General features: G+C 52.7%; 2 protein-coding genes across 7 annotated transcripts; one reads left to right on the top strand and one right to left on the bottom strand.

Moving 5' to 3' along the window:
• The first annotated feature begins 374 nt into the window (after window positions 1-374).
• LOC133348899 (uncharacterized) lies at window positions 375-18,395 on the top strand. Of its 6 annotated transcripts, none has more exons than XR_009755847.1 (17): window positions 375-554; window positions 693-2,444; window positions 3,408-3,564; window positions 4,222-4,316; window positions 6,180-6,303; window positions 7,098-7,171; window positions 8,325-8,435; window positions 10,427-10,564; window positions 11,649-11,834; window positions 12,427-12,525; window positions 13,372-13,426; window positions 14,377-14,499; window positions 15,192-15,366; window positions 16,018-16,114; window positions 16,348-16,466; window positions 16,972-17,119; window positions 17,597-18,395. XR_009755847.1 is itself a non-coding variant. In XM_061562003.1 (14 exons), the coding sequence occupies exons 1-13, from the start codon at window positions 2,280-2,282 to the stop codon at window positions 16,083-16,085; spliced, it is 1,590 nt and encodes a 529-aa protein (XP_061417987.1). In that variant the 5' UTR covers window positions 375-2,279; the 3' UTR covers window positions 16,086-16,114; window positions 16,348-16,467. The 6 variants fall into 6 exon arrangements, 1 of the variants encoding a protein (XP_061417987.1); XR_009755849.1 differs by having other exon boundaries at window positions 375-872; window positions 2,267-2,444; XR_009755848.1 differs by having other exon boundaries at window positions 375-872; window positions 1,855-2,444.
• Window positions 18,396-18,576: 181 nt separating this feature from the next.
• Window positions 18,577-25,863, bottom strand: PEX12 (peroxisomal biogenesis factor 12). The gene is made up of 6 exons (XM_061562014.1): window positions 25,671-25,863; window positions 24,280-24,425; window positions 22,617-22,939; window positions 21,647-21,853; window positions 20,685-20,914; window positions 18,577-20,049 (listed from the first exon to the last, which is right to left on the bottom strand). The coding sequence occupies exons 2-6, from the start codon at window positions 24,406-24,408 to the stop codon at window positions 19,838-19,840; spliced, it is 1,101 nt and encodes a 366-aa protein (XP_061417998.1). The 5' UTR covers window positions 24,409-24,425; window positions 25,671-25,863; the 3' UTR covers window positions 18,577-19,837.
• Between the last annotated feature and the right edge of the window lie 142 nt (window positions 25,864-26,005).

Genomic DNA, 26,005 nt, shown 5'->3' with positions numbered 1-26,005 from the left:
GAGGGGGGGGGGGGTCCCGCTATTGATCCGCCACGGACGCCCTTGGCCAAACCACTCAGCAGCCACTCGCCGGGGCTATTGAGATCAGGTTCGGGCCACACACACAGAGGGCAGGGAGCTGGGACACACACACACAGAGGGCAGGGAGCTGGGGCACACACACACAGAGGGCAGGGAGCTGGGGCACACGCTCACACACACAGAGGGCAGGGAGCTGGGGCACACACACACAGGGCAGGGAGCTGGGGCGCTCACACACACACAGAGGGCAGGGAGCTGGGGTACACACACACAGAGGGCAGGGAGCTGGGGCACACACACACAGAGGGCAGGGAGCTGGGGCACACACACACAGAGGGCAGGGAGCTGGGGCACACACACACAGAGGACAGGGAGCTCGGGCACACACACACAGAGGGCAGGGAGCTGGGGCGCTCACACACTCACACAGAGGGCAGGGAGCTGGGACACACACACACAGAGGGCAGGGAGCTGGGGCACACGCTCACACTCACACACAGAGGACAGCGAGCTGCGGGCACACACACACATAGGTTAGCGAACTGGGGCACACGCACACACACACAGAGGTTAGCGAGCTGGGGCACACACACACACATAGGTTAGCGAGCTGGGGCACACACACACACACAGAGGTTAGCGAGCTGGGGCACACGCACACACACACAGAGGTTAGCGAGCTGGGGCACACACACACACAGAGGACAGCGAGCTGCGGGCACACACACACACATAGGTCAGCGAACTGGGGCACACGCACACACACACAGAGGACAGCGAGCTGCGGGCACACGCACGGGGCCCGACTGACGGCTTGGACATCACAGGTGTCACTACAACAGCGTTACCTGGTAATGTGTTCATCACTTGCTCAGCGGAAGAAGAGAGGGGCGATTTGGACATGGAACGTCGTGGAGTGTCGCTCATAGTCCAGGAGGAGTACTAGAATTCAGTTTGGGGTGATAAAGCATCGCATTGCGTAATTGTCTCTTCACGCTCCACAGAGTGGGGGCCACGCAGTGGCTCGGGCAGGGGCTCGGAAACCTGCGGCTCCGGTGCCGCGTGCGGCTCTTTAAGGGCCGCTGATTTTTCTTCTTCTTTTTCTTCGTGAGAATTGTATAATAAAATACAATTCTCACAATTGTGAGAATTTGTATTTTATTATGTTTTATTTTTATTATTTTATTATTTCCCTTCTACGTGACTTTACCGAAAGAACCAAGAAGATGAATCCCTGCAGTCACGAAAGCTTTAAATCGAAATTTGACCGCTGCTTTGTGACTTCGTTTATCGAGGACCACCGTTCCGTCTGATTTACGCGCATTGCGGCTATTTAAATATTGAGGGTTTTTTATTTTATTTTAACCGAATTCGAAAAAATGTCTCTTCTTGTTGTGTTTGTGGCCGATCTCTGGGCTAGGGAGTGTTAGTGTGTGTGTGTGTGTGTTCAACGTGTGTGTGTTTGTTCAACGTGTGTGTGTGTGTTCAACGTGTGTGTGTTCAACGTGTGTGTGTGTTCGTGTGCGAGATAAAGGCGTGCAGTGCAGCGGTTACGCGCAGCGCTACGATCCCGGCGACTCGAGTCCGATTCTCGCTCACGGCCAACACCAGTGACGATTATCTGAACCGGTCCTGGGCCTCCCCTATGTTGACTCAGCCTTGAATGAGTACCTGGTGCGGTGTGTAAACATCACCACTGGGGAGACAAAGGCGGTCGGGCGTGGTGCTGGCCACCCACTTCCTCTTGTACCTACCGCCCTTCATAGGTGCTCGCCCAACAGTCTGTTATGGCTGTGCGTTGGATCTTTTGTCTTTGTGTGTGCGCGTGGTTAGAGAGGCAGTGAGTAAGAAAACAACAAGGCACTGATTGAGCTTGGACTTGAACAGTGGGCGCGCGATTCGTCAGTGCAGAGGATCAGAAGGAGACCCAGATCCAAGGAGCAGCAGAGGAGAAGGAGCGACCTCCCAACAGTCTGTTAAAGATTTGAAGCTTTCGTGACTGCAAGGATTCATACTCTTAGGTTTTTTTCGGTAAAGTCACGTAGGTAAAAATTTTAAATTAATATTTTTATTTATTTAAAAATTTTACCTACGTGACTTTACCGAAAAAACCTAAGAGTATAGTCTGCTAAAGGCTACACGGGCGGAGATATTTGTCTTTTGTTGCGTGCCCGCGTGCTCCCCGGTCGTGAGACGAGAGCGAGGGGGGGTGGGTTCACTGCGATCTTGATTGTCTCGGTGAAAGTGGCGAAGACCAAATGGGGCTAGGACGTGGACCGGGGCCGGGACCGGGCAGGGGTCCCTGGGGATGGACCGAGGCGGGCGGACCGCGGCAGCCGCCTCCGTCACCCGCGAGCGGCTGGGCGAGATCACCGGATGACCCCGGCTGGACGCGGTCACCCCGACCTCTCAGCGCCCCGCAGGTTCGGGCGCTGCGTGCGGGGAGGATGAGCGGCGGAGAGGGACGCTCTCACGGGATGTGCCATTCGCAGCTGTTATCATCAGCAGCAGCAGCAGCAACAGCTTCATCATCATCATCATCGTCAGCAGCAGAATAATAATTTGCATGAGACGTAGCTTCATCGTTATAAGCAACAGCTGCAGAATCATCATCATAAACAACAACACAATCATCATCAGCAGCAGTTTAATCATCATCAGCAGTTTAATCATCATCAGCAGCAGCAGTATTCGAATGATGATTATGAAGCTACTGCTTCATGACGCTCCCGCTTCAAAATCATCATCATCAGGAGTTTCGTGATCATCAGCAAGACGCATTTTCATTGTTTCAACTGCGCGCGCGTGCTCAGCAAGCAGTAAGTCGTATCTCTCCGAACCTCGTCGTCGTCGCCACAGTTACCCACGAGGGGTGACTATTCCGGCACCACGACGCCGCGGTTTTTTTTGTTTATAAATCCTTTATATTAAGTTCGCTTGCTTGCTTGCTTAGGACCGTGCAAATCTTTCGGTCGTTTTTTAACCCACTTCCCGTGATCCAATCGAGCTGACATTTTGCACACAGACTCGTTGTGCGTGACAATGAATTTTCGTAAAAAAAAATTTCCTAAATTTTACACTGTTTAGGGAATTTTAAAAAATATTTATTTACCAATTGGTTAATGCTGGCACACAATCATCTGACCCATAGGTGGCAGCCATCTCAAGCCAGAGGACGAGAGGACTCTAGCCGCCACGCATATAAAGGATTTATAGTGAAAAACTTTGTTTTTACGGGTTAATTTTTTCGCATTGAACGCGACGCGTTTTCCGGAACGCTTCCCCACGACTCCCGCGTGAAGCGACGGCTCGCCGTCACGCGGTGCCCGTGTCGCCGTCGTCGTTCTCGAACCATCGACAGCTCCCTCCTCCTCGTGTCCACCCAGAGACGCGCCGCCTGCACGAGGCAGTGTCCCCGCGGGCCGAGCTCGCCCCCGGCCAGGAGGGTGACCGCCCTGGCCCCGTGGGGACCGGGCGGCCGGAGAGGACCCCTCTGCATGGCCGTCGCATCCGTCAAGGAGTCGCCGCCACTCCTGCTGAGAGGTCGGCGTTGGAGAGTTGGGGGGGGGGGGTCAGGGTTCGTGTCATCAATCGTTGGGGGGGGGGGGGCACGTGGGTTTGCAGTGGGCTCCGTGGACTCGCACCGGTCTGTCTCTCCTCTATCACTCTACCCTCCTCCTCCACGCTATCTCTAACCTCTCGTCTCACTCGACTCCCCTTCCACGCACTCTCCTGCCTTTCTCATCTTACTCTCCTCTACGCACTCTCCTACCTCTCCCCTCTCATCTCACTCTACTCCCCTCCACGCACTCTCCTACCTCTCCCCTCTCATCTCACTCTACTCCCCTCCATGCACTCTCCTACCTCTCCCCTCTCATCTCACTCTACTCCCCTCCACGCACTCTCCTGCCTCTCTCATCTCACCCTCCTCCACGCACTCTCCTACCTCTTCCCTCTAATCTCTACTCCCCTCCACTACGTACTCCCCCCCTACCTCTCCCCTTTAAAGGTTTTATTTGAAATGTGACATCACCCCAACTCAATGTTTTGATACTTTAACGTACTCAATGTTCATATTCGCACAGTGTTGTTTCATCGTGCCGACGACTCTCGAGTGTTGAATGAAAGGCACTTGCTGGTGCGGCAGCGATATTAACCCACGGCTCGCAAACCGCTCCTTCTCCCCGTGGATCTGCCCAGGCTACCTGCGGAGAACGGCCGAGCTGTGGGTGGAAGGGGTTAATTTCTACCTGGGCGTCGACCCTCGGCAAGGTGGAATGTGCTCACCTGTGCAGGTACAGGGGGGGACAGCGAGGCCCCAACAGCTTGCCCCCCGCGTAGCAGCCGTGGCCTCCGAAGGGCATCGTTCAACGGCGGTGGCGAGCGGATGTTAACTCCCTCGCCTGGTACGCAGGAGGTCCTGTTACGGTGTTCATTCTCGGGCCAGCTGTTCAAGTCTTGTAAACGCTTTATGCACGATTTATACATGTATATTATGGATTGTTTGTTTTACGAGAGCTAGTAGGATTGGCTGCATATTTTTCCCCCATCGAGTCAACTGCATTGTCATAGTCGACAAAGGCCAGGCAGAAGTTGTAACTGATAGTAATTAATTAGTTTCGTCCCGAATGTGATTGATGTTCAATGTACGGTCAATGATGGTAATGCACGCCGTAATTCAGCAACTCTGTGGGGGCAGCAGCGACGGTTGGTGGATCACGTGACCCTCCCGTGGCCGTCTAGGAGGTGCTGTACCATGTTTAGGCAGTCCAGTACAATGTGGACTCCCAACTGTTCCATCTGTATGAGATAAAACTATAAACTATTGATTCTAGATTTGAAGCTTTCGTGAATGCAAGGATTCATACTCTTTGATTTTTTCGGTAAAGTCACGTAGGTAAAAAAAAATGAAAACAACTTGTTGCGCCCGAAACGTCGTGATTTAATTTAGTTGTTTTCATTTTTTTTTACCTACGTGACTTTACCGAAAAAAACCTTAGAGTATAAACTGTTGATTTAAATGTTCCCAGGTAAGGCCCACTGAGCTATGTAGCTCTTTTTCAGAAGTGACCTGGCCACAAATGATAGCTCAACGAAGTGGCTTATCGCGTGAAAATATATAGCAAGCAAATCCTGTAAACGCGTGTTTCTAAATGTGGGGGGAAAAAAACCCAACACGGGGAGAGAAACACGCAAACTCCAAATATACATAAGGCGTCAGTGGCGAGATCGAATCCACGACATCCTGCATACCAGGCGAGGCAGTTAACATCTCCTAGCCACCGCGGCGAGGCAGAGCGTTGCCTCTTCGCATGTGCGTGGGCTTCATTCGAGTACGCCGGCTTTCTCCCACGTGCAAAGACACCCGTCAATGTGGCCGGTAACACCTTCAAATAATCTAGAGGATCGCAGAGCTCGGGCAATTGTTGGCGCCGGCTCATCGCCAGGCTGTTGCTGCTGCTGCTTTGCTGCTCGTGCGCGGTTGCTCCTCCCTCTGTCTCTCTCTATGGCTGCAGGGTTTTGGTAGTACATGTTGTTTATGCCATTTATTGTGAAAATTCCGTCACAGTTCCTATGATCACTGTTTCATTGCTTTCATGGCTTTATTTTGGTGATTTCGAAAAGTGTATTGGTTTAGCCATGTTTGTTTGTTGTAGTACAGAGTTAGACTGATGGCCTTAATCTAAGTTGTCTTGTGGTTGTTGTTGTTGTTTGACTTGCATCCCGCTGGGATTTTTGCACAGAGCGTTGGTGTACGGTGATTTTTTTTTCTGCAATATTTTGCTGTCTTTTCTTGGATTTTCTGTTTGCACTTAGTCACATATTCCCTTTAAGATGTTTTTTGTTCATGTTTTTTGTTTGTTGCGGTTGCACCCGATTCAAGAGCCGAATGGCTCACAGGGCTATACTTAATAAATGAACTTGAACTCTCATCGAGAGCGAGCGACTGCCTTGCGTCGGGCTACAAGATGAAATCACCACTGGAAGTTACAATTGCTGAGGAGGGCATCTGTTGCAAGCAAGGAGCGACACATTTAGCTCACGTGCCGGAAGTCCGATGAATTGTTGCATCGCGAGACCGCTCGGGGGAGGTGGTGGGTCCTCCATCCAGCAGTGGATAGAACCACGGCTGATGACGATTTCCGGCTGTGTCGCAGGTGCCCGGGCTGCGATGTCGTCTGTGCTCCTGCCGCAGTTGCCAGTACGATCCGCTCATGGACAACGGTCTCTGTCTTGTTTGCCGCCACCCGGTCCACATGCACACACCTGTCACGGACAGAGGTGATTCGCCGCACAATCGAGCGCTTCATGCATGAGTAGATGCAGCGGCTACAATTCATGAACTGCCCGAGTGAGATGGCAGGAGAGATGTGTACAGGAGAGAGAGAGAGATGTAGTGACATGAGAGAGATACAGACTAGAGATGGGAACGATCAAGTCAACCTTCGTGTCGTCTCATGCTCATTTGTATCTTAATTTAAACTGGTATTTGGTGTATCCATTTACCGTATATAGTTTCATTAATCCAGGGCCCCTTGAGTTTTTTTTTGGGGGGGGGGGGGGGCAAGCACTTTGACTTGAATTTTTTTTTTCGATTTAAAGCTTTCGTGACTGCAGGGATTCATCTTCTTGGTTCTTTCGGTAAAGTCACGTAGAAGGGAAGTAATAAAAGAATAAAAATAAAACATAATAAAATAATTCTCACGACGTTTCGGCCACAACGCAAGCAGCCGTCCTCAAGTGAAGACCAGGTTTGTCGGGGAGACAGCGTCTGAATGGAACAGCACCACGGTTGGAGCGTATATTGACTGGCTTTTGCACATGCCTAGTACCACCAATGCCCCCCCACCAAGCCCACATGTGAATTCTCAAGTGGCCTGCTGGGAAATAAGCAGCCATCAGTTGGGGATGTCGTTGATTCACTCATTGGTGGTGTTTTCTGGAGTGCGATGGGCCTGCGGAAGCGCTGATTTCAGTAGAAACGTTTCCTCGCACCCCCCCCCCCGTGTCTCCTCTATCTCCCTGTATCCCCCCCCCCCTCTTCTTCCCCCCGGCTCACTCCGGGCATTGCACAGCAGCCAAGGCTGGGCCGACTTCGCGCCAACCAACAGCAGCTCCTACTCCTCCTCCAACCCCCTGCCGCGGCAAGGTTTGGCATTCACCCTTCCCCAATGATTGCCATCTGAGACATTGGTAGAAATTTGGAAATTCCACATTCGTATGACGGAGGAGAGGACAACCACTGCTGACTCGCCCACAAAGCTTTACTCTTTTTAAATCCTTTATATTAAGTTCACTTGCTTGCTTGCTTGCGCGCTTACGACCGTGCAAATCTTTCGGTCGTTTTTTAACCCACTTCCCGTGATCCAATCGAGCTGACATTTTGCACACAGACTCGTTGTGCGTGACAATTTATTTTCGTGAAGATTTTTTTCCAAAATTTTCCACTTTTTAGGAAAAAAAAATTTTCACTAACACAATCATATATTTTTCCTAAACACAGAAAATTATTCAAGAAAACAACAAAAATGTCCAATATAAACAATCATACAAAAACTGAAAACCTTATAATCCTTATATACGACTTTCCTTATATTTAATTTAAAATACCAATGTGATAAAAATGAAACTCTTACTCAAGAAAAACAGAAATGAATAATAAAATAAAACCGATGCCACGCATATAAAGGATTTATAGTGAAAAACTTTGTTTTTACGGGTTAATTTTTTTTTATTTAAATCGACGCTGCAGGGAACGACGGGCTGAGTCAACCCCCACTCCCCCCAACCAGAAGTTGACCTCTTAACCTCACGACTGCTGAGATACCTGACCGGATGTCAGTAGTCCTGTTGCCCTCGTCACCTTGTTGAGCTGCGTGCTGCACATGGATTAACGCTGCCCAACTCAGGTTTAAAGGATTCGCGCATTCATGACCCCTGGGGCTTGGTTGATGTTGTTGTTGTTATTGTCTTCGTTCTTGTTGTTGTTGTTGGTGCTGGGCTGCTCCATCCTGGTCTGTGCCGCGTTGTTGCGCTCTCTCTCCCGTATTTTTCCCTTGGCCTGACCCCGTCATCTTCCCATATGTACGCTTGAACTTCCTTCGCACCGTACGTAGCCAACCGCGCTAATCTCTCCTCCAATGTCATTGTCACTTTTGCTGAAGTGTCTCGAGATGAGATTGGGATTTTAAATTTTTTTTAATTTCAAAACGCGATGAAAATTCACTGCGGCGGTTTTGTCGCGCACAAAGCGAGGCACGATCGCCGAGCAGTGAATTTGACGCCCGGTTTGGACTCGCTAGGAGCTCCGGTCTCACGGGAGGGGAGGCGTCGTCAGCTCCACGAGGAGGAAGGGGAAACTCCAAAAACGCGGAGCGGGAGCCCCGGTGCCTGCGGCCACCGGCATCTCGGACGTAAGTGGAAGGAAGCGGCGTCAGTGATGGTCCCACTGCTCCGGGTTCGGGGCAGGCGGTGAGCTTCCATCTCGGGTTTTGTCCTCGCAGGTGAATGCCTACTGCAGTACAAGACACCACCCTAATGTGTGTTTCATGCTGCCGTAACTTCATTTTAATTCTGCAAGAAGGTACTCTTCCCGAGCCCGACTGGGAATGTATTATTTATCATTGATTTATGTTTGTGAAATATTATTTAGACAATTGTATCACGTGACAATTGTTTTTGCCTCGATTTCTATTTTCTTTATTGGTGTCACGTGATCTCATTTTGTTTTGCTTTCACAATTCTGGTGGCCCAGGCCCTTTTTGCACTTGAGACTATCCCCGGTCTCTTGAGTTCTCACGCCGGTGAAACAAAACAAAGTCATCCCCTGCTGGATGAGGGCCTCCCCGCACTGCGTTAGTCGCGGGGGGGTTGCGTGACCATACTTCACCACGCTGGTAACAACAGTTGCTACCCCGAGCCGTCACCATCTCTCGCAGTCACGTGATGCGACAAGCCATATCCTCGCCAGTGTCTCTCCACTTTGACTGCCGTTCCATCGGTCGTCTCGACCACCGGCCGTCCAGTGTATTTCAATTGTAAACGGGTAAGGGACCCAGAGAGGGGGAACCTATTAAGTACGTAAATAAACAATCAAAATCTATATTTTTTTATTTTACCAGGTAAGGCCCACTTGAGCTGTATAGCTCTTTTTCAGAAGAGACCCTGCTACAAATAGCTTAGGGGAGTGGCTTATCGTGAGGAAATTTATAGCAGCCAAATACTCGAAATGCATGTTTCTAAATGTGGAGGGAAAAACCGGAGGACCTGCAGAAAAAAATCCACGCGACCACGGGGAGAACACGCAAACTCCAAATACACAGCAGGCGTCAGGGTCGGAGTCGAAGTCACGACCTCCTGCATACCAGGCGAGGTAGTTAACATCTCCTAGCCACCCTGATTATGAGAGAGGGAGAGAAACACGCAAACTCCAAATACACAGCAGGCGTCGTCAGGGTCGGGATCAAACCCACGACCTCCTGCAGACCAGGCGAGGTAGTTAACATCTCCTAGCCACCCTGATAATGATGAGAGAAGCACGCAAACTCCAAATACACAGCAGGTACCAGGGTCAAGATCGACCTCCTGCATACCAGGCGAGGTACTTAACATCTCCTAGCCACCGATGTGCCCCAATACTATACTGTACTTGCCGAGTCTAGCCACGTGGGCGAGTTCAAATCAGGTGCTCAATTTCCATTGGCGGTCTGCCACGTGGAAAGCCGATTCGCGTTGAGCACACGATCTTATTGGAGGGTGGTGAAACAACTCAAATCCCATTGGCCGAGAGGTTAATTTGAAAAAGCCCGGGAAAAGTGAAATGTACACGAGGGGTTGGTGGGAGGAGTGTGATGAGAAAGGGAGTGGGATCGGTGGAGAGACGGAGAAGGTTCCAGAAGTGTTGAGAGAAGAGGGGTAGCAGGAGCTGATGGGGGGAGTTCGGGGGCCTGAACGGAGCAATTCCCGGAAGTTGCTTCGTGCTCCGGGTGGTGCGTGATGAAGAGGAATAAAGAACGAGTCGCGAGACTTCGCCGCCTGGGACTTTTTAAATCCTTTATATTAAGTTCGCTTGCTTGCTTAGGACCGTGCAAATCTTTCGGTCGTTTTTTAACCAACTTCCCGTGATCCAATCGAGCTGACATTTTCCACACAGACTCGTTGTGCGTGACAATTAATGTTCGTGAAAATGTTTTTCCAAAATTTTACACTTTCTAGGACAAAAATATTATATTTAATTACCGATTGCTTAATGGTGCAATGCAATCATCTGACCCATAGGTGGCAGCCATCTCAAGCCAGAGGACGAGAGGACTCTAGCCGCCACGCATATAAAGGATTTATAGTGAAAAACTTTGTTTTTACTGGTTATACTTATTTACAAACGTAATTTATGTTTCTACTCCAGGAGACGAGGCCATTGGGTGCAGCTGAATTGGGAGACTCCGGTCGCAAGCGCGACGGCGACGACGGCGGTGGTTTTGGTGGCGGTGACCGTGTCTCCGATGCTCTTGCCGGCGCCGCTGGGACCTCGCTATCTGGCCAGGTCATTCCTTGACACCGATGACAGCACAACCGACTGAAGCCAGGTCGATAAACTATGAAAACAAAAACTATGTATATTTTATTTTACCAAGGAAGGCCCACGTGAACAATATAAATATTTTTCAGAAGCGACCTGGCCACAAATGATAGCTCAACGAAGTGGCTTGTCATCACGTGAAAATGTATTGCAGACAAATATTCTAAATGCACGTTCATTCTAAATGTGGAAGGAAGAACCAGAGGACCCGGAGAAAAACCCACACCACCACAGGGAGAGCATACAAACTCCAAATACACAGTAGGCGTCAGGGTCAGGATCGAACCCACGACCTCCTGTATACCAGTCGAGGTAGTTAACATTTTGCCACCTCAGATCGATAAGCCAGGGGCTTGATATAAAACAATCAGTAATTTTCTCTACGTTGTCGCCGTGGGTGTGGAACATGTTGCAGCAGGGCCGGCTACAGCTCACCACTACGGAGGAGCGTGAATGTGGGTGGGGAGGCCAAACGGACGTTTGGTGGTGTAGGCCCAACACCATCAGTCCCGCTCGCACCTGCGCTGGTATGCAGGGAGGAGGAAGGCGGGTTACTGAGATTGGAATTGGAGTGGCACACCGCAGAGGTCGGTGACCAAGGGGAAGACACAAAGGCATGCAGTGTGGTGGTGGTGAGATTGTAAAGATTGCCCTTGAAGGATATATTGCCAAAAGAAAGTGATGATTATTGTGAGACTACATTTCGTCCATCAGCTGGTTTCCATAGGAACCCAGGCTTTCTGGTCCGGTCTGCTCCCAGCCCGTCCCGGTCCCAGCCTAGCCTGGTCCTAGCCCATCCTGGTCCCAGCCCGGCCTGGTCCTAGCCCATCCTGGTCCCACCCCGTCTTGGTTCCAGCCAGGCCTGGTCCTAGCCCATCCTGGTCCCAGCCCGGCCTGGTCCTAGCCCATCCTGGTCCCACCCCGTCTTGGTTCCAGCCCGGCCTGGTCCTAGCCCTTCCTGGTTCCAGCTCGGCCCGGTCCCAGAACAAAGTCAGCACGGCTCCAAGTGGCCGTGGAAAGGTGCAGGAGCGATCACTGTCATTGGCAGATTGGTGACGGACGAGGCGGTGATGGCGGCGATGACGGTCCGGAGTCTGGGAGATCGCTGTCGGCACGGCGAACGCGGAGAGGCCATCGTCAGGGCGCGGCGGCAATGGCCGGTGACTCCTCGTCAGAGACGGATGCTGCAAGCATGGGCAGTGGGTGCAGGGAGACCTTTCCGGTAGTCTCCATGGTGAGAGGCCTTGCTCTCAGCGCTCCACACAAGCTGCACACCAGGAATGTGCAATTATAAAGCAATTTACTTGCTCCATCTTATAACCAGGAGTTGATTCAGCCACACACTCCTCCACTGAGATCCATTGATCGTGCCCCACCCAGCCGTAACCCTGCTGCAGGCTGCCACCCTGGGGTGACCACGTGGCTTTTGTCTGCACAGCACCCAGTCCCAGGCTGAAGACCACACCACCCGTTCAACAAGGCATTCTCTCTCTCCAGTTCTCAATCTGGTCTCCTTAGTCTCTCTCCTCGGTTACTTCGCACTTCTATATCGTCCTCTTTGACGTACGTTCTTCTTTCGTACCGTACGTAGCCAATCGTGCTAATCGGAGCACCACAATCCATTGTTTAAGGGCGCCCCATAAAGCTGAGTTGCTCTCGAAAATGAAGGGGTAGCTCACCGGCGCTGCTCACACCTACGGTGAACGGTTAGCGCACCGCACGCGCAGCGTGATGAACGTGAAGCACTCGCGTTCGGTGGAAACCCAAATCCACGACCCGGCGCCCGTGGGCTCATCTTGGTGTGTGTCGCGCATCTCTCCTATCAGACCGGCGGCGAGACGGGGAGGCAGGATGTGCGGCGTCCAGGACTCAGGTTGCCCCCGGTCACCGTCACGCGGCCCCCCCCAGTGAAGCCGCCCCCCATTGTGAGCGTGGCATCCAGGATGTGAGAACCGCACTTCCCTGCAGCTCCCCCACCTCTACAGTTGCTCGAGCGTCGCTCTCAATCAATCGATCGATGATTATTTTACGTGACGACATCGCCCTCCATAGAGTAAGCATCGGTGCACATTACAACGGAACGGGAATGGTACAGGGGGCATAGAGCAACAGGAATGAAAACAATAAACTCGTCATGCCCTCAATGGCTAACACCGACTGAGCAAAGTCATTTGCAACCGTGCACAAAATAAAGTGCAACAGTGCACTACAAATATCATTAGAAAGGTAAGTGGTAAATGTTTTCGATTTAAAGCTTTCGTGACTGCAGGGATTCATCTTCTTGGTTCTTTCGGTAAAGTCACGTAGAAAGGAAATAATAAAAATAAAACATAATAAAATAATTCTCACGACGTTTCGGCCACAACGCAAGCAGCCGTCCTCAGGTGAAGAATGACGCTGTCTTCCCGACAGACCTATTCTTCACCTGTGGACGGCTGCTTGCGTTGTGGCCGAAACGTCGTGAGAATTATTTTATTATGTTTTATTTTTATTGTTTCCCTTCTACGTGACTTTACCGAAAGAACCAAGAAGATGGTAAATGTTTTATTTTATGGGAAGGCGAGTCTGAACAGGTGTGTCTTGCACGGACCACGGAATTGAGAGACACTCGGCGCATTTCGGACGTCCGGTGGCAGGCAGGCAGGCAGCGGGGGGTGTTCCAGATTTTTTTTAGGGCTGCGCGTTCGTGAAGGCTCCGTGCGCCCACGTGTTGGGACTGACTCTGGAGCGTGGCCCGCGAGTGAGGCGCGCGTGTGTGCCTGTCGTTACAGACGGGGGCTCACGGAGCGGTACAACTTGAAGCAGAGCCGCGAGACCGCAAGCAAGGTGTGAGCGCCGCCACTGGCGGCTCGGGGCTCCAGGTCGAGGAGGCTACAAACTCCCCCTCGGGTTTTTTCCAGTCGCGCGCGATACTGCGTGCAGGTGGATTCAGCGATGACTGGGACATGAAGGCAACATGATGATGATTTTGATCCAGCTGTTGAAAAATTAACCCGTAAAAACTAAGTTTTTCACTATAAATCCTTTATATGCGTGGCATCGGTTTTATTTTTTTATTCATTCTGTTTTTCTTGAGTAAGAGTTTCATTTTTATAGTGTGTTGACACACATCCAGAATAATTTTCTGTGTTTAGGAAAAATATATGATTGTGTTAGTGAAATTTTTTTTTTATGCTAAAAAGTGGAAAATTTAGGAAAAAAATTTTCACGAAAATAAATTGTCACGCACAACGAGTCTGTGTGCAAAATGTCAGCTCGATTGGATCACGGGAAGTGGGTTAAAAAACGACGAAAGATTTGCACGGTCGTAAGCGCGCAAGCAAGCAAGTGAACTTAATGTAAAGGATTTAATAATGATGCTGAGTGCGCTGCTGCTCATGATGTTGATTGATGATTATTGATGATGACCTTAGTGGTGATTCCCTGGATTGTCTCTGTCGGGCGTTCAAGAGTTTACTGTCGCCCCACGTGGTTCATGTTGTTGTTCACCTCGGTCCGCTTGATCGTGTTTGTGTTCCGTCTCGGTGGAGATCTCCTCCCAATTGTTTCGTGAAAAATGTGGTACGCAATTTTTAGCGTTTTGAGGTACAATTTGCATGAATGAAGCGATAAATATTTGTATTACCATCGTTGCTATTATGATTACAATTCTGCTGCTGGTCAGATACGTGCTGGTCACCGGTTCACATGTCGCTCACCGCTGAGGTTTTATCCCTGGCCAGGAATTCGAACTTGGGGCGAATCGCTGTGCGTTTTTTGTCTGTTTTACCCGGCAGAGGAACGTGAGCCGAGAGAGAGCCGCGGAGGAAGCCGCCGTCTCCCTGGGGCAGAGAAGAGTCTCGGTTCAGTTCGGAGAGAGGGAGTTTGTCGGATACTTTCTCCCGCACGACACCCTGCAGGTCACGGCGCACGACGCGGCAACGGCGTGTCCTCGCGTCATTAGCCCCGTGCCTGGCCCTGCTTGGCCCTAAGCCAGATTCAGTGCGCCCTGTAAGGTCAGCGTATCACAGTTTGGTTCGAGGAAAGGAACAGGGCCCCAGGACTGCCACAGCTCGGATGTGGTGATGGAAAAAGGGGGCATTGGATCACCACCTGTGCAGTGTTTCCAAGGACCGTCCTCTTTTGTTTATCGCATACACGATACACAAGTGCGTGAGAGAAATGATTATTTACCCCTTATGCAAATCGTATGTAATAATGTTGAAGCCATTGGTTATCCTTGAAGCTTATCCTTGAAATAAATGAACACACCTTAGCATTCATTTTACAATGATGTGAACAACAACGTTTGTGTCGAGCTAGTGTGAAGATGCCCTTGCAGCGACGGAAGCGACGCAGTGAAACACAGCTTTGTCAGATAGAAAACATTCCCTCTCCAGTACCCGATTAGTGCCGATGAGATGCTCGCAGCGACGGATAAATATTGTAGTGCAGGCCGTTTCAAAGTGGGTGGGCATCATGATTCCGTGGGCCATATCCGGCCCATGCGGGCTGTGGTTTCCTCTACCCCTGGATTACAGGAATTAGATTACTCCCCCTGGACTACAGTGATCCAAATACTGCCCGATTCCTCCCGTCGCTGGTGGCGCAGGCCGTGTACGAGTGGCTGGAAGTGGCGGTGGTGGCGGCGGCGGTAGGCGGCACGGAGGAGCTGCCCCACCGCTTCTCGCTGGGGCACGCAGGGCGGCTCTTCCCGCTGAGGCCCGACACGCGCGACACGCCTTCTCACGCACGTGCCGCTCCGTCTCAGCGTGCACGTGGACACGGTGCCGACTACACACACGCACACTAGTACACACACACACAACAACAACAACAACCGCCATTCGCCACTAAGTGGTGGTGACGTCACCACGATGCTTGTGCCAGGCTATGTGCACCTTGAGGCCACGTGAAGTGTCGAACGCCCGCTGGCAGGAGGTCACGGGGCAGACTACACACGCACACACGTGCACACACATGTATACAGAGACATGCACACACGTACACATAGAAAAGACAAAGATCCCCCGTACACAGCCTGAACAGATTGGTGGGGCAAGTGCTGTTATAGAACACCTATGAAGGCACGCACGGCACACGAGGGGGTGGGTGGCCAACGCCAAGCCGATTTTTTCTTCTGAGTGGAGATGTTTACACATTTTGCAAGATATGTATTTGAGGCTGAGTTGACCTAGGGGATGCCCAGAACTGGTTCATATAAATGCCATGAGTGTTGGCCATGGGCGACAATTGAACTCGCGTCGCCGGTTCATAGGGTCATCGCTCCCCACATACACACACATAAATCTCCCTCCTGATGAATCGTTGGGGCAAATGGCAATGCCCTTTGGCTAACCAGCGAAGCCTCAACGATTCTCTACCATCGGGACGTGTTTAATCCCCTCGTGTTGGGTGCTCCGTTATAAATCCCTCAGGACGGGAGCGTCTCTCCGGGCCTCGGCAGGGAACCGCTCCTCCTGTCCCCACGTCAAGCACGCTTTGAGCTTCCTGTCGACCTCCGGGAACTGGAAGGTACGACCTCTCGACCTCTGAGCTCTAAAGCCTGGGTCACGGCAACACCGCGTCGTCTATACACGCGTCACAGCTCTTTCACGGCTTGGGTTCCGCAGTGGAAAAGCAAGCTGGCGCCCGCGCGAGCCGTGCTGGGCTGGCCAGGGACATGGGCCCGGCCGTGGCTCAGCCGTGCGGTGGAAAACCTGACCGTGTGCCGGTGCTTGCGGGTGGGGCGACCGACCGTGTCTCAGGGATGTCGGCGCGTGCCTACGCCCGCCGGCGCTGCCGCTGCGCCCCGGAGTGGACGGAGCTGTTCGTCGCATCGTTCCGGAGCGCGGATCGGGACGGGGACGGCTTCCTCACGCTCCCGGTGAACCCTTCTGAACTAGTGACCTCGCCGCAGTGGTGGGGGGCGGGTGGAGGGGGGGGGGGGTACGAACAAAATGGTGAAGGCAAACGTCCGTGGATTTTCACTTCTATAATTGTGGTGATGTTCGCTAAATCCAGCAATGATGATGAGGGCTCTATTCGTGGAGGAGTCACCGGCTCATCACCGTCGCCAGTTGAAAACACGGTCGGAATTTCCATCACCAAGAGATTAATGATGAGTTGCAGCAGATATCATAACGACACTGATTCCTATCACCATGGCGCCGATAAAGATGATGAAATGATGACTATAATCACGAAGACGATGACAACGGTAATGTTATACTACATGATAGTGAGAATGTCAAGGGCCATATTGGTGATGAAAATCATGATTATGGAGACATTTATCATTGCGATATTTCTGATGTTTATGGAGACAATGTCTTTGATGGTGATGATGACGACGATCACATTGATGTTGATGATCCTGGCTCGTGGTACAGGAGGCGGAGGAGGCTGCACGCCTCCTGTGCAGCCCCAGGTCTCCCTTCTCGCTCATCTCGTCTCGCTGCTGGGACTGCGCGATGAGGACCGAGGCGTCGATCTGCCGCTCTTCATCGCCATGTGCGTCATCCTGGGCCGCCGTGGCCGGTGAGGATGCCGTGACCTCAAACCATGACGCTAACCCTGAGCTTTTGACCTTTGCCCGTGACCATACCCCTAAACTCGTAACCTTGATCCCTGCACCAAATCCTCAAACCCTGACATGAATCCGGTGACCTGAAACCCTGACTCTAACCCTCAAACTATGACCCCCAACACTAAACCAAATCATATTTAATATTTTAACTGGATGTCTAACCACAATTACTAGACTAATACTAACTCTAACCCTATTGTCTAAACCGAATACTAAACCTAACCCCGAACACTAACCTTAAAGTCGGCCAGAGAAATACAAATTGAGATGAAATCGAAACACTATCTCTCATTTAGCACTACATCACCATTCCTCCACGCGACGTCAGCACACTCGCCAGACTTATCACGCCGCCCGGTAAAAATATATCGTTGGAAATAACCTGGCCTACGTTGACCCCTGACCCCAACTGCAACTTCGCGGTCCAGCGGCGGCGTCCGCTCTCAAAACCCGGAGCGGTCGCCACCCGGAGGCGACTGAACCCGGGCGGAGAGAATGCGGCTCGAGAGGAGCAGCTCGAGGATAAAGAGCGGCGGGCAGCTTCGGCAGGAGGGCAGCAGCAGGGAGGGCAGCAGCGGGGAAGACGGGGCCTGCCGCACGCAGGGCAGGGCTGCGACGGGGAGGAGGATCAGGAACGACTGTTGGAGAGCGCCGACTTTCACGGGCTCCAGAGGAAGCTGTCGGGGCTGCGTGTGCGCGAGGATCTGCGGCAACTGCTGCTCGGGCTGCAGGAGTCGGGGTCAGGGTGACCCGCGCGTTCACTCGCCTGTCGTTACCATAGTTACCATCGTTACCATAGTTACCATCGTTACGATCAGGCACATCGAGCGGGGAAGCCTTCGACCCTGGTTGACCGCCATATGCCAGTTTCTATCCGTTGCTGGATGAAAGTCTGCTTATGCCAATGCCACTGCCAGTTGTCTTGAGCTGCCCGCGATTTGTGTGCGCGTATTGCGGGTACAATGGAGTGAGCAAAAACAAAAGGTGGATCTCTGATTTTGTGGATATGTTGCGTCCTGGAGTCGTCCGATGCGAGTTGGAAGATTTGTCGACGGGCACAAAAATCCGACATGATGATAACATATTTTATTAGTTCATAAAACAAAACGTAAATCCAGTTAATTTAACTGACATTGCATCGCAGAATTAGGAAATGTGTAATAGGATTAACTACACACATACGAACAAAACCTTAGTGCAACTCTTTACAATTACAGTGCCTTCGCTGCACAGTCGTGGCAGGGCCCAAATACATTAAGGCGGTGTATTCTTAGGTTTTTTCGGTAAAGTCACGTAGGTAAAGAATTAAAATAAAAGTAAAATAAAAATGAAATAAAAAAAAACCTAATTCTTTACCTACGTGACTTTACCGAAAAAAACCTAAGAATATGAATCCTTGCAGTCACGAAAGCTTCAAATCTAGAATTAAGGCGGTCGGCGGGACGACAGCGGAGTGGCCGAGTGTGTGGGACCTTTAACCTCCCCGCCTTCACCACGTGGCTCCAAGCCGGCGAATGACTGCACTTGACAGCAGGTGGCGCCGTGGGATCAACTCGCAGACGGGAAAGTCGCGAGTTCAAAACTCCGTCGGCTCATCGTCATCGTCCCCTCTAGGGTTGTTGAAGTGAGTACCGCCTGGAGGGAAGAACTGAGTGACCTCCCGTCATAGAGTTTCCACAACTGTTCGCTCTCCAGGTCGGATCACGCCCTCTCAAAAAAACCACAAACTTGTAGTTTGAAAAAAAAAAATTGCATTGCTCTTTTTTTCATTTCGATCTTGAGATATAAACAGAATGATGGGGGGATAGCTCAATAAATCGACTGTAAAGGAATGATGGCGATGATGACCATGATTACTGCGCAGCTATCGGAATTGCATACCTGTCAACCCCTTATCAGCGCCAACCTTATTACAGACAAATTCAGACTTTATCGGTCACCGCGTGGCCTTATAAATCTCAACGTTCATTCTTCAAAGTGCCATCACAAGAGGGAGAAACACAAATCGACAAAATAATGTTTTTGTTGCCCGTATTGAAACGTCTGTACGCCGCCGTATGGACCTGAAAACTCAATTTCCCTGTACAAGAATACGGATAAATCGTGTGGGTTGACAGGTATGGAATTGCACTGTGATCGGACCCACAACAAAATATGCAGAACACTCGGCCATCCATGCGCTGCCAACCCTCGGCCTTGTGGTGGATGCCGGTTTGCGCCAGGACAAGGTTGATTCAATGTTGGGTGACGTAAAGTCAGGTCGCACGGACAGTATCAGGGGTAGGGCAGGAGCGCCAGCTGACTGCTGCCGGGGGAGCTGGAGCTGATAGGTAACTCACCAGTGGGGGAAGTTACCTGTCATGGCCGGCCCATCCCAGTGGGAAGTTACCCCCATTTATTTTCTTACATGCACTCCCTATTTACGTTCACTCTCCCGGACGTCTGTGAAAGAGAACTTAGTGGCTCATCGGATTCCTCCAGTCTAAACAAAGATTCTGATTCTGAACTCACTCCCTTGGTTTCGTGGCCAGCGGTGGCCTCCGAAACACCTCGCCACGACGTTGCTCCTCGGCCGCCCTCCTCTGCTCCTTCTGCTTCCTCTCGGCATCCGCTCCGTAGTGAACCGAGGTCAGGTCGGGTCAGGGTCGGATGAAATGGGCTCCCGGTGCTCACTGCTCGGGCGGGTAGAGGCGCACGAGGTGCTGCGCCCTGGTCGGGTAGCCCGTGACGGGGCAGCGGCCGTGCTCGCGCACGTAGCCGTACGCGCACGGGTAGCACAGCACCACACCTGACGTCGCCAGCGCCGTGTCGTTGGTGCGGCGCCGTCGGCAAAGGGGGCACACGCCGGGTGGCACGGCCGGCCCATCCCCCAGCTCCGCATCTGCCGGGGGTTGCGGCGGCAGAGACGGCGAGCGGGTTAGAAGCGTCAAAGTGCCGTTGATGGCGGAAGGGCCTTGACCAGACGGAGCTCTGGAAACCCTCTCAACGAGGTATTTGGTCTACTCTTCCGCGCTGTCCCAGGCATGTTAGAAGAGGTGGGAGTACCCACGCTTTACCCCACCATACTCAACATGACAATTGACTAACTGTGGTGTACCCATTTATACTGCCGGATGGAAAGATAGGCGGGGGGATTCAAGAAAGTTGTTTCAATTGCCGTACCAGGAGATGGAACTGGTGACCCAGTGTGATGACCATCGTCGTGTGCGCATGTTTAAATGGGTAATTAGCGATGTACCACCAACCCTTCCCAATAAATATATATAATACCTTCTCAGAGCTGGAATTCAAACAATTTAACGGCTGGAACCATCATCGCTCTACACCGGAGCACCCAGTTTAATCACAGTTTTACGCCTTTGAACCCCGACACAAACCCAAGATCCTCGGCGGTCCTGGCTCAAGCGTCTCTCTAACCTCCCTGCGCCACGTGGCTCGCTTGTCAAATTTATTTTTTTAACAAAACGCGATGAAGGGAGGCACAGACGCTGCCCGCGTGCGCGCGACGACACACACCTGCGTGCAGGTGAATGGGCGGCGGTGGCGTCGGCAGGTCGGGCAGCAGCAGCGACGACGCACCACCGCCGCCGCCACCACCGCCGCCGCCGCCTAGGAGACTCGACCCCACGTCGCGGAGCGCGTAGAAACTCTCGAGGAACTGCAGGAAGAAGACGGCGACGGAGAATGCGGCCGAGATGTTGACGGCGGCGTGCGACGCCAGCGACCCCAGCGCCCCGAGCACACCGCTGTAGTGACAAGGACAGAGATCCCCCGTGCCGCTTACGTGGGTACATTGCTTCACCGACGGTCCAGCACTCACCGATTGCTTTCGTATGAACACACCCGTGCGATCAGTTGCACGCAACTTGGTTGTTGCATCCAACACGGTTGTTGCACGCAACTTCGTTGTTGCATGTGACTGAACGGCTTGTGTGTGGACGCCTCTCTAAGCAGGCAGTGAAGTTGCGCGATTTGGTCGCGCAACTGATCGCCCTGATGTGGACCCCGCCGTCAACACCTCGCCATGGTGGCAAGATGTTAACTGTCCTCGCCTGTTATACAGGAGGTCGTCGGTTTGATCCCAATTCTGACGCCTGTATATTTGGAGTTTGCATGTTCTCCCCGTGGTCACGTGGATTTTTCTGCAGGTCCTCCGGTTTTTCCCTCACGATTAGAAACATGCGTTTAGAATATTTGGCTGCTATAAAGTTCCACATGATAAGCCACTTCGTTGAGCTATCATTTGGGGCCAGGTCACTTCTGAAAAAGAGCTACATAGCTCAGTGGGCCTGACCTAGTGAAAGTAAAAGCTTAGCTTTAGTTTAGTTTCCAAAGGAACTTTTAGTGGTGAACACAATTGTCCACTGTTTAGTTTTAGTTTTCAGCAATTTAGTTTTAAGTAGTTAGCGTTGGGTGCACCGCACTCCTTCCCCTCCTCCTCCTCCTCCGACGCCGCCCGCCGGTCTGTGCTACTGGACCCGTGATGTCGCGGCAGCGCCAGCGGTCCGTCCTCGTGGCCGGCGCCGTCGAGGGGTGAGCGGCAGACGAGACGCACGCCCGCGAAGCGAAGCAGCGGCGAGTGGTGGCGGCCGCGCCCCAGCGCGTAGCTCAGCTGGTGCCAGAGGCACACGCCCTCCCAGGTCATGTGCACAAACGGGAAGGCGGCCAGGAAGGCGCGGTACAGCCTGGGGGGGGGTGAGGGGCACAGAAAAACAACACGGGCGAAGATCCCCCGTGAAGCCTTAACGGAGCGTTGGGGCGAGTGCTATTTAGCGGGCACTTATGAAAAGCGGGCACGGCACACGACGAGGTTGTGGTGTGGTTCACATCACAAATGCGCAGCCGTGTCTCCTCAGTGCTCATGTTTACACACACTGCACCAGGTATTCCTTTAAGAGTTTAAGGTCAACCAAGCGAAGGCCAAGGACCGGTTCTGATGTTAGCCGTGACCGGGAATCGAAAACAGGTTGCCGAGTTTATAGCACATTTCAGCGTCTAACATGCGTGGACGACTCAATGACCTACGATTCATGGAATTAAGCTGTTACATATGCGCTAATGGGATGAACAACACTGCACAAACAATTAATATACAATGTCAAACAATACAAAAGGCAAAGGTACAGTCCTGAAATTCCTGCTCACGCCGCTGCTGGCCCATGGGCTTCTACTAGACTGAGCTTCAGAGCCCCCTTTCGAGGGTATTTTGGCCTACTCTTCCGTGCTGACCAGACATTTTGGAAGAGGTGGCAGTGCCCACACTTTACCCCTCATCCTCCCACCCCCCACACACGACCTGCCAATTCACTGCTGTACTGCTGGGCGGACAGAGGCAAGTAGAGGGTGGGATTTAATAAACTCGTCCATTGTTTTCAACCGCCACGCCGGGAGAAATCGGAATTGGCAACTTAATACTGTCAAAAAAGAAAATGTTTACTCCCAACTGACTTGACGCTGCGCGAGTCCGGCAGGTGAATGCCGCAGTCCATCTCCTCTCGGATCCTCGCCACCAGCCGCTCCACCTTCAGCCGCAGGTACGGCGCTGCCACCAGCAGCGCCAGCGACAGGAAGAACTCGCGGCGCGGCAGGCGCGAGCCGGCCGGCGCCCCCGGGCGCTCGGGGACTCGCTTGAGGTCGTAGAAGTTCTCCGAGAAGGAGGCGGAGTTGCGCAGCAGGCTGTGGCGCTGCAGCAGGAAGTCCAGCAGCAGATAGAGCTCGTCGAAGCGGCGCCACGCTTGACCGAAGAGCGCCGGGCGGGACTCGGCCAGCACCTGCACGCGCTCGTGGTTGGTGTGTGTATAGATGGTTGGTTCATGAGTCGATGTCAAGACACTGCTAGCGAATGGCGATGTGGTATTATAGGGGCTCAGTGGCAATGTCGAGGTCTGCTGGCCATAATGAGAGGGCTTCAGGAGAGAGAGTTCGTGTGGTGTTGCTATTCCTCCGTTAAAGCAGCAAGGACTACAGCGGTTTACAATACGGTTCACAGTTTGGGTGGCATGGCCACAATCGCACTCTTGTGGCTTGTGACTTTTAGTTCCCGTCATGAGATGTGCGCATCGGCCTGGTTTTGATGATATGATGCGGTAGATGGTTACACCGGCGCCTTCGAGGAGGAGGAACGTCAAAGCCATGAGGAGGTGCGATGACGTTTGTGTTTCGAATTCGGTGTTGTAATCTGGACGTCCGCATTGTTCTGCTCTGTGAGAATCTAGGGTGCGATCAGGATTGCAAACATTTCCATGAACACTGAGAACTGGAGGTGCCGGTGGCCGGTTCACCGGTTACCATCTAATAATCCCAGTGTGGGGTACAGGCAGGTGTATGGATGTCCACGCTGCTCAGGTGTATTGCAGTGTTGTATTGGGATGGTCATAAATAATGACGGGAGTGGAAGTCTTAGGGATGGACCTCGGCCGCTAAGTCACCTACCGAGGAGATGGAGCGGTGAAATGAGCTCGTGTGCAGGTGCCAAGGTGAATTGTTGCTGCAAATGAATCGTGAGCAATGGCGACGGCTTTGGGGTGGAGACCTTTGTCTAGCAGTGGCCAGAGCCGTCCATGGGGGTGGGGGGGGTGTGGGGAAAATAACACTGCGTGGACCCCCCCCCCCCCGATGCCTTCAACCCAGAGGTCGCAACCGGGTACCCGATACCCGTAGCCTACCTGATACCCGGCTACCCGTACCCGGCCCGTTTGCGACCCTGGTGCGGCCGGGTACGGGTACGGGTAGGCCGTGAGTCACTGGTGAGTAACTGTTTGTCACTCATTTCCCATCGTCTTGTCTCGTCTCACAATTCAAGTTCCTAGAATCAACCCACCCGCGCCTGCAACATGGCTTCATTCCAGAGGTCGCAATCGGGTACCCGATACCCGTACCCTACCCGTACCCGGCTGGGTACGGGTACCCGTTTGCCACCCTGGTGCGGCCGGGTACGGGTAAGGAATCAAAACCCGTTTGCGACCTCTGCTTCAACCTAAACCGAAAGTATTCCATCTGACGCCGTGACGTCGACGCGCGGGGCCCGGAGCAATCTCCCCTATTCGCCGTACCCTTGGGACGGCTCTGATCGTGGCTGCCGATCATGATGATACTTCAGGGCGAGTCTGACCTTGCACGCGTGCCCCAGCGCGGGCCTCACTGCCGACACGAGCCCGTCCTGGGCGAGGGCCTCGAACACGGAGGGGGCCCCGTCCAGGGCCGTGGCGGCCGAGGCGAGATGCGCGCCATGCTCAGCCATGAGGCCCTGGGTGGAGGCTGCGGGGAGAGGAGGGGTCGCAGTGTGTGTGTGTCATAGCTGTCAACCCCTTATCAGTGCCTTACCTTATTACAGACCAATTCAAAACTTATTGGTCACCCCGTGCCCATTATAAATGTCAACGTTCATTCTACAAAGTCTCATCACAAGGAAGAAACAAACAAAAAGACAAACAGTTTTTGCCCGTATTGAAACGGCTGCACACCGTATGGACCTGAAAACTCAATTTCCCTGCACAAGAATACGGGGTAAACCGTACGGGTTGATAGGTATGGTGTATGGTGTTTGGAGAACAGGCGGTGCATCTGCCAGTCGTCTCAGTCTATGAAGCCACGGCACCTTGCGCCTGTCCAGTGAAACTTCTCGCAGCGAGCCTTCGACACTTCACGTGATGGCCTCCAAGTGCACCTAGCCTGGCACAAGCGCTTAGTGGCGAGTGGTGCCTGCTGTTATGGATTAATTTGGACACACGCACACAGGAAACTGTTGGCCTCGGGCTGAGTGAACAGAGTGCCGAATGGACAGATGGTTGCACGGTCGTCTGGAACTCAGTAGACTGTAGTAAATATATATTTTTATATTTTACAACAAATGCTGACTCTAAATGTGGAGAGGAAACCCCGAAGGACATGGAAAAAAATCCACGCGTTCACGGGGAGAGAGATTAACACGCAAACTTCAAGTATACAGCAGCAGGCGTCAGGGTCGAGATGGAACCCACGACCTCCCGCACACCAGGCGAGGTAGTTAACATCTCGCCACCGTGTGGCACCCAAGTGCAGGATGACCTGAGGTTAAGTTGACTGATGGGGGCGGAGGGGCTCAGTGGACCGATTCTGGAAGGACCAGCGGCTGGGGCGCTTTGTGTCGAGGTCGGCAGCTTTGTGACCAAGTGAAAGGTCGGCTCGGAACTGGATGGAGAGATGCGGTGCAGGAGAGAGCTGCAGCAAGTGAACTGTGGTGGTACGGGAGAGACTTGCAACTGACGGGGGGAATTGAATGGTACAGGAAGGACGTGCAGCTGAGTGGACTCGCTTTCAACCACCCCGCCTGAGCTTTAGCTGCACATAGCCTAGGCAAAAAGGACCCTCGTCTGCGAACGGAGGCCTCTGCGTTCACTCTTAAAACTCTCCCGTCAACGCGAGGCCTGTTACATGCGCGCACGCACACACGCACACAGAGTAATACCGCCTGTGCACGCGGTCGAGAATTCCGCGCAATGCCACCGGAACCCTCGCGCTCACCTCCGGGCGCCTCTCGTCAACCCGGGGACGACTCAATCGTGTTGTTGGTGGTGGTGTTGTTGTTGGTGTTGTTGGTGTTGTTCCGCGCGGCTCGGCTTTCCTTCCGCGGTGGTGGTGGCGGCTCTCGCTGCGACTTTGATGAAAGGCGCGCGCGCGTGTCCGTGCGCGTGCGCGTGTCCGTGCGCGAGGCCGGCACCCGCGCTCCGATTGGCCGGAGCGCGCGCGCCCGCGATGATGCCGACTGGGAAATGCGATGAGGGGGCGGGGCGGCGCGCGCCTCTTCCCCCCCCACCACCAAGCGGGTTAAAGGGGACGCGCGCACTCTTTCCTTCGTG

The sequence above is a fragment of the Lethenteron reissneri genome, chromosome 28, assembly GCF_015708825.2.
Source record: "Lethenteron reissneri isolate LAM-NWPU_2019-01 chromosome 28, ASM1570882v1, whole genome shotgun sequence".
In the NCBI taxonomy this organism is placed as follows: domain Eukaryota; kingdom Metazoa; phylum Chordata; class Hyperoartia; order Petromyzontiformes; family Petromyzontidae; genus Lethenteron; species Lethenteron reissneri.
The sequence above is the reverse complement of the archived record's forward strand: the minus strand, read 5'-3'. Positions and strand labels throughout refer to the sequence as shown.

Coding starts and splice junctions, on each gene's coding strand:
- LOC133348899 (XM_061562003.1), top strand. CDS start 2,280: ATGGGGCTAGGACGTGGACCGGGGCCGGGACCGGGCAGGGGTCCCTGG. Junction 7,172..8,324: donor CAACCCCCTGCCGCGGCAAG/GTTTGGCATTCA, acceptor TGGACTCGCTAG/GAGCTCCGGTCTCACGGGAG. Junction 11,835..12,426: donor CCTTTCCGGTAGTCTCCATG/GTGAGAGGCCTT, acceptor CTCTCCTATCAG/ACCGGCGGCGAGACGGGGAG.
- PEX12 (XM_061562014.1), bottom strand. CDS start 24,408: ATGGCTGAGCATGGCGCGCATCTCGCCTCGGCCGCCACGGCCCTGGAC. Junction 21,854..22,616: donor CCGGACTCGCGCAGCGTCAA/GTCAGTTGGGAG, acceptor ACCCCCCCCCAG/GCTGTACCGCGCCTTCCTGG. Junction 20,915..21,646: donor GCGCTGCCGCGACATCACGG/GTCCAGTAGCAC, acceptor TTGTCACTACAG/CGGTGTGCTCGGGGCGCTGG.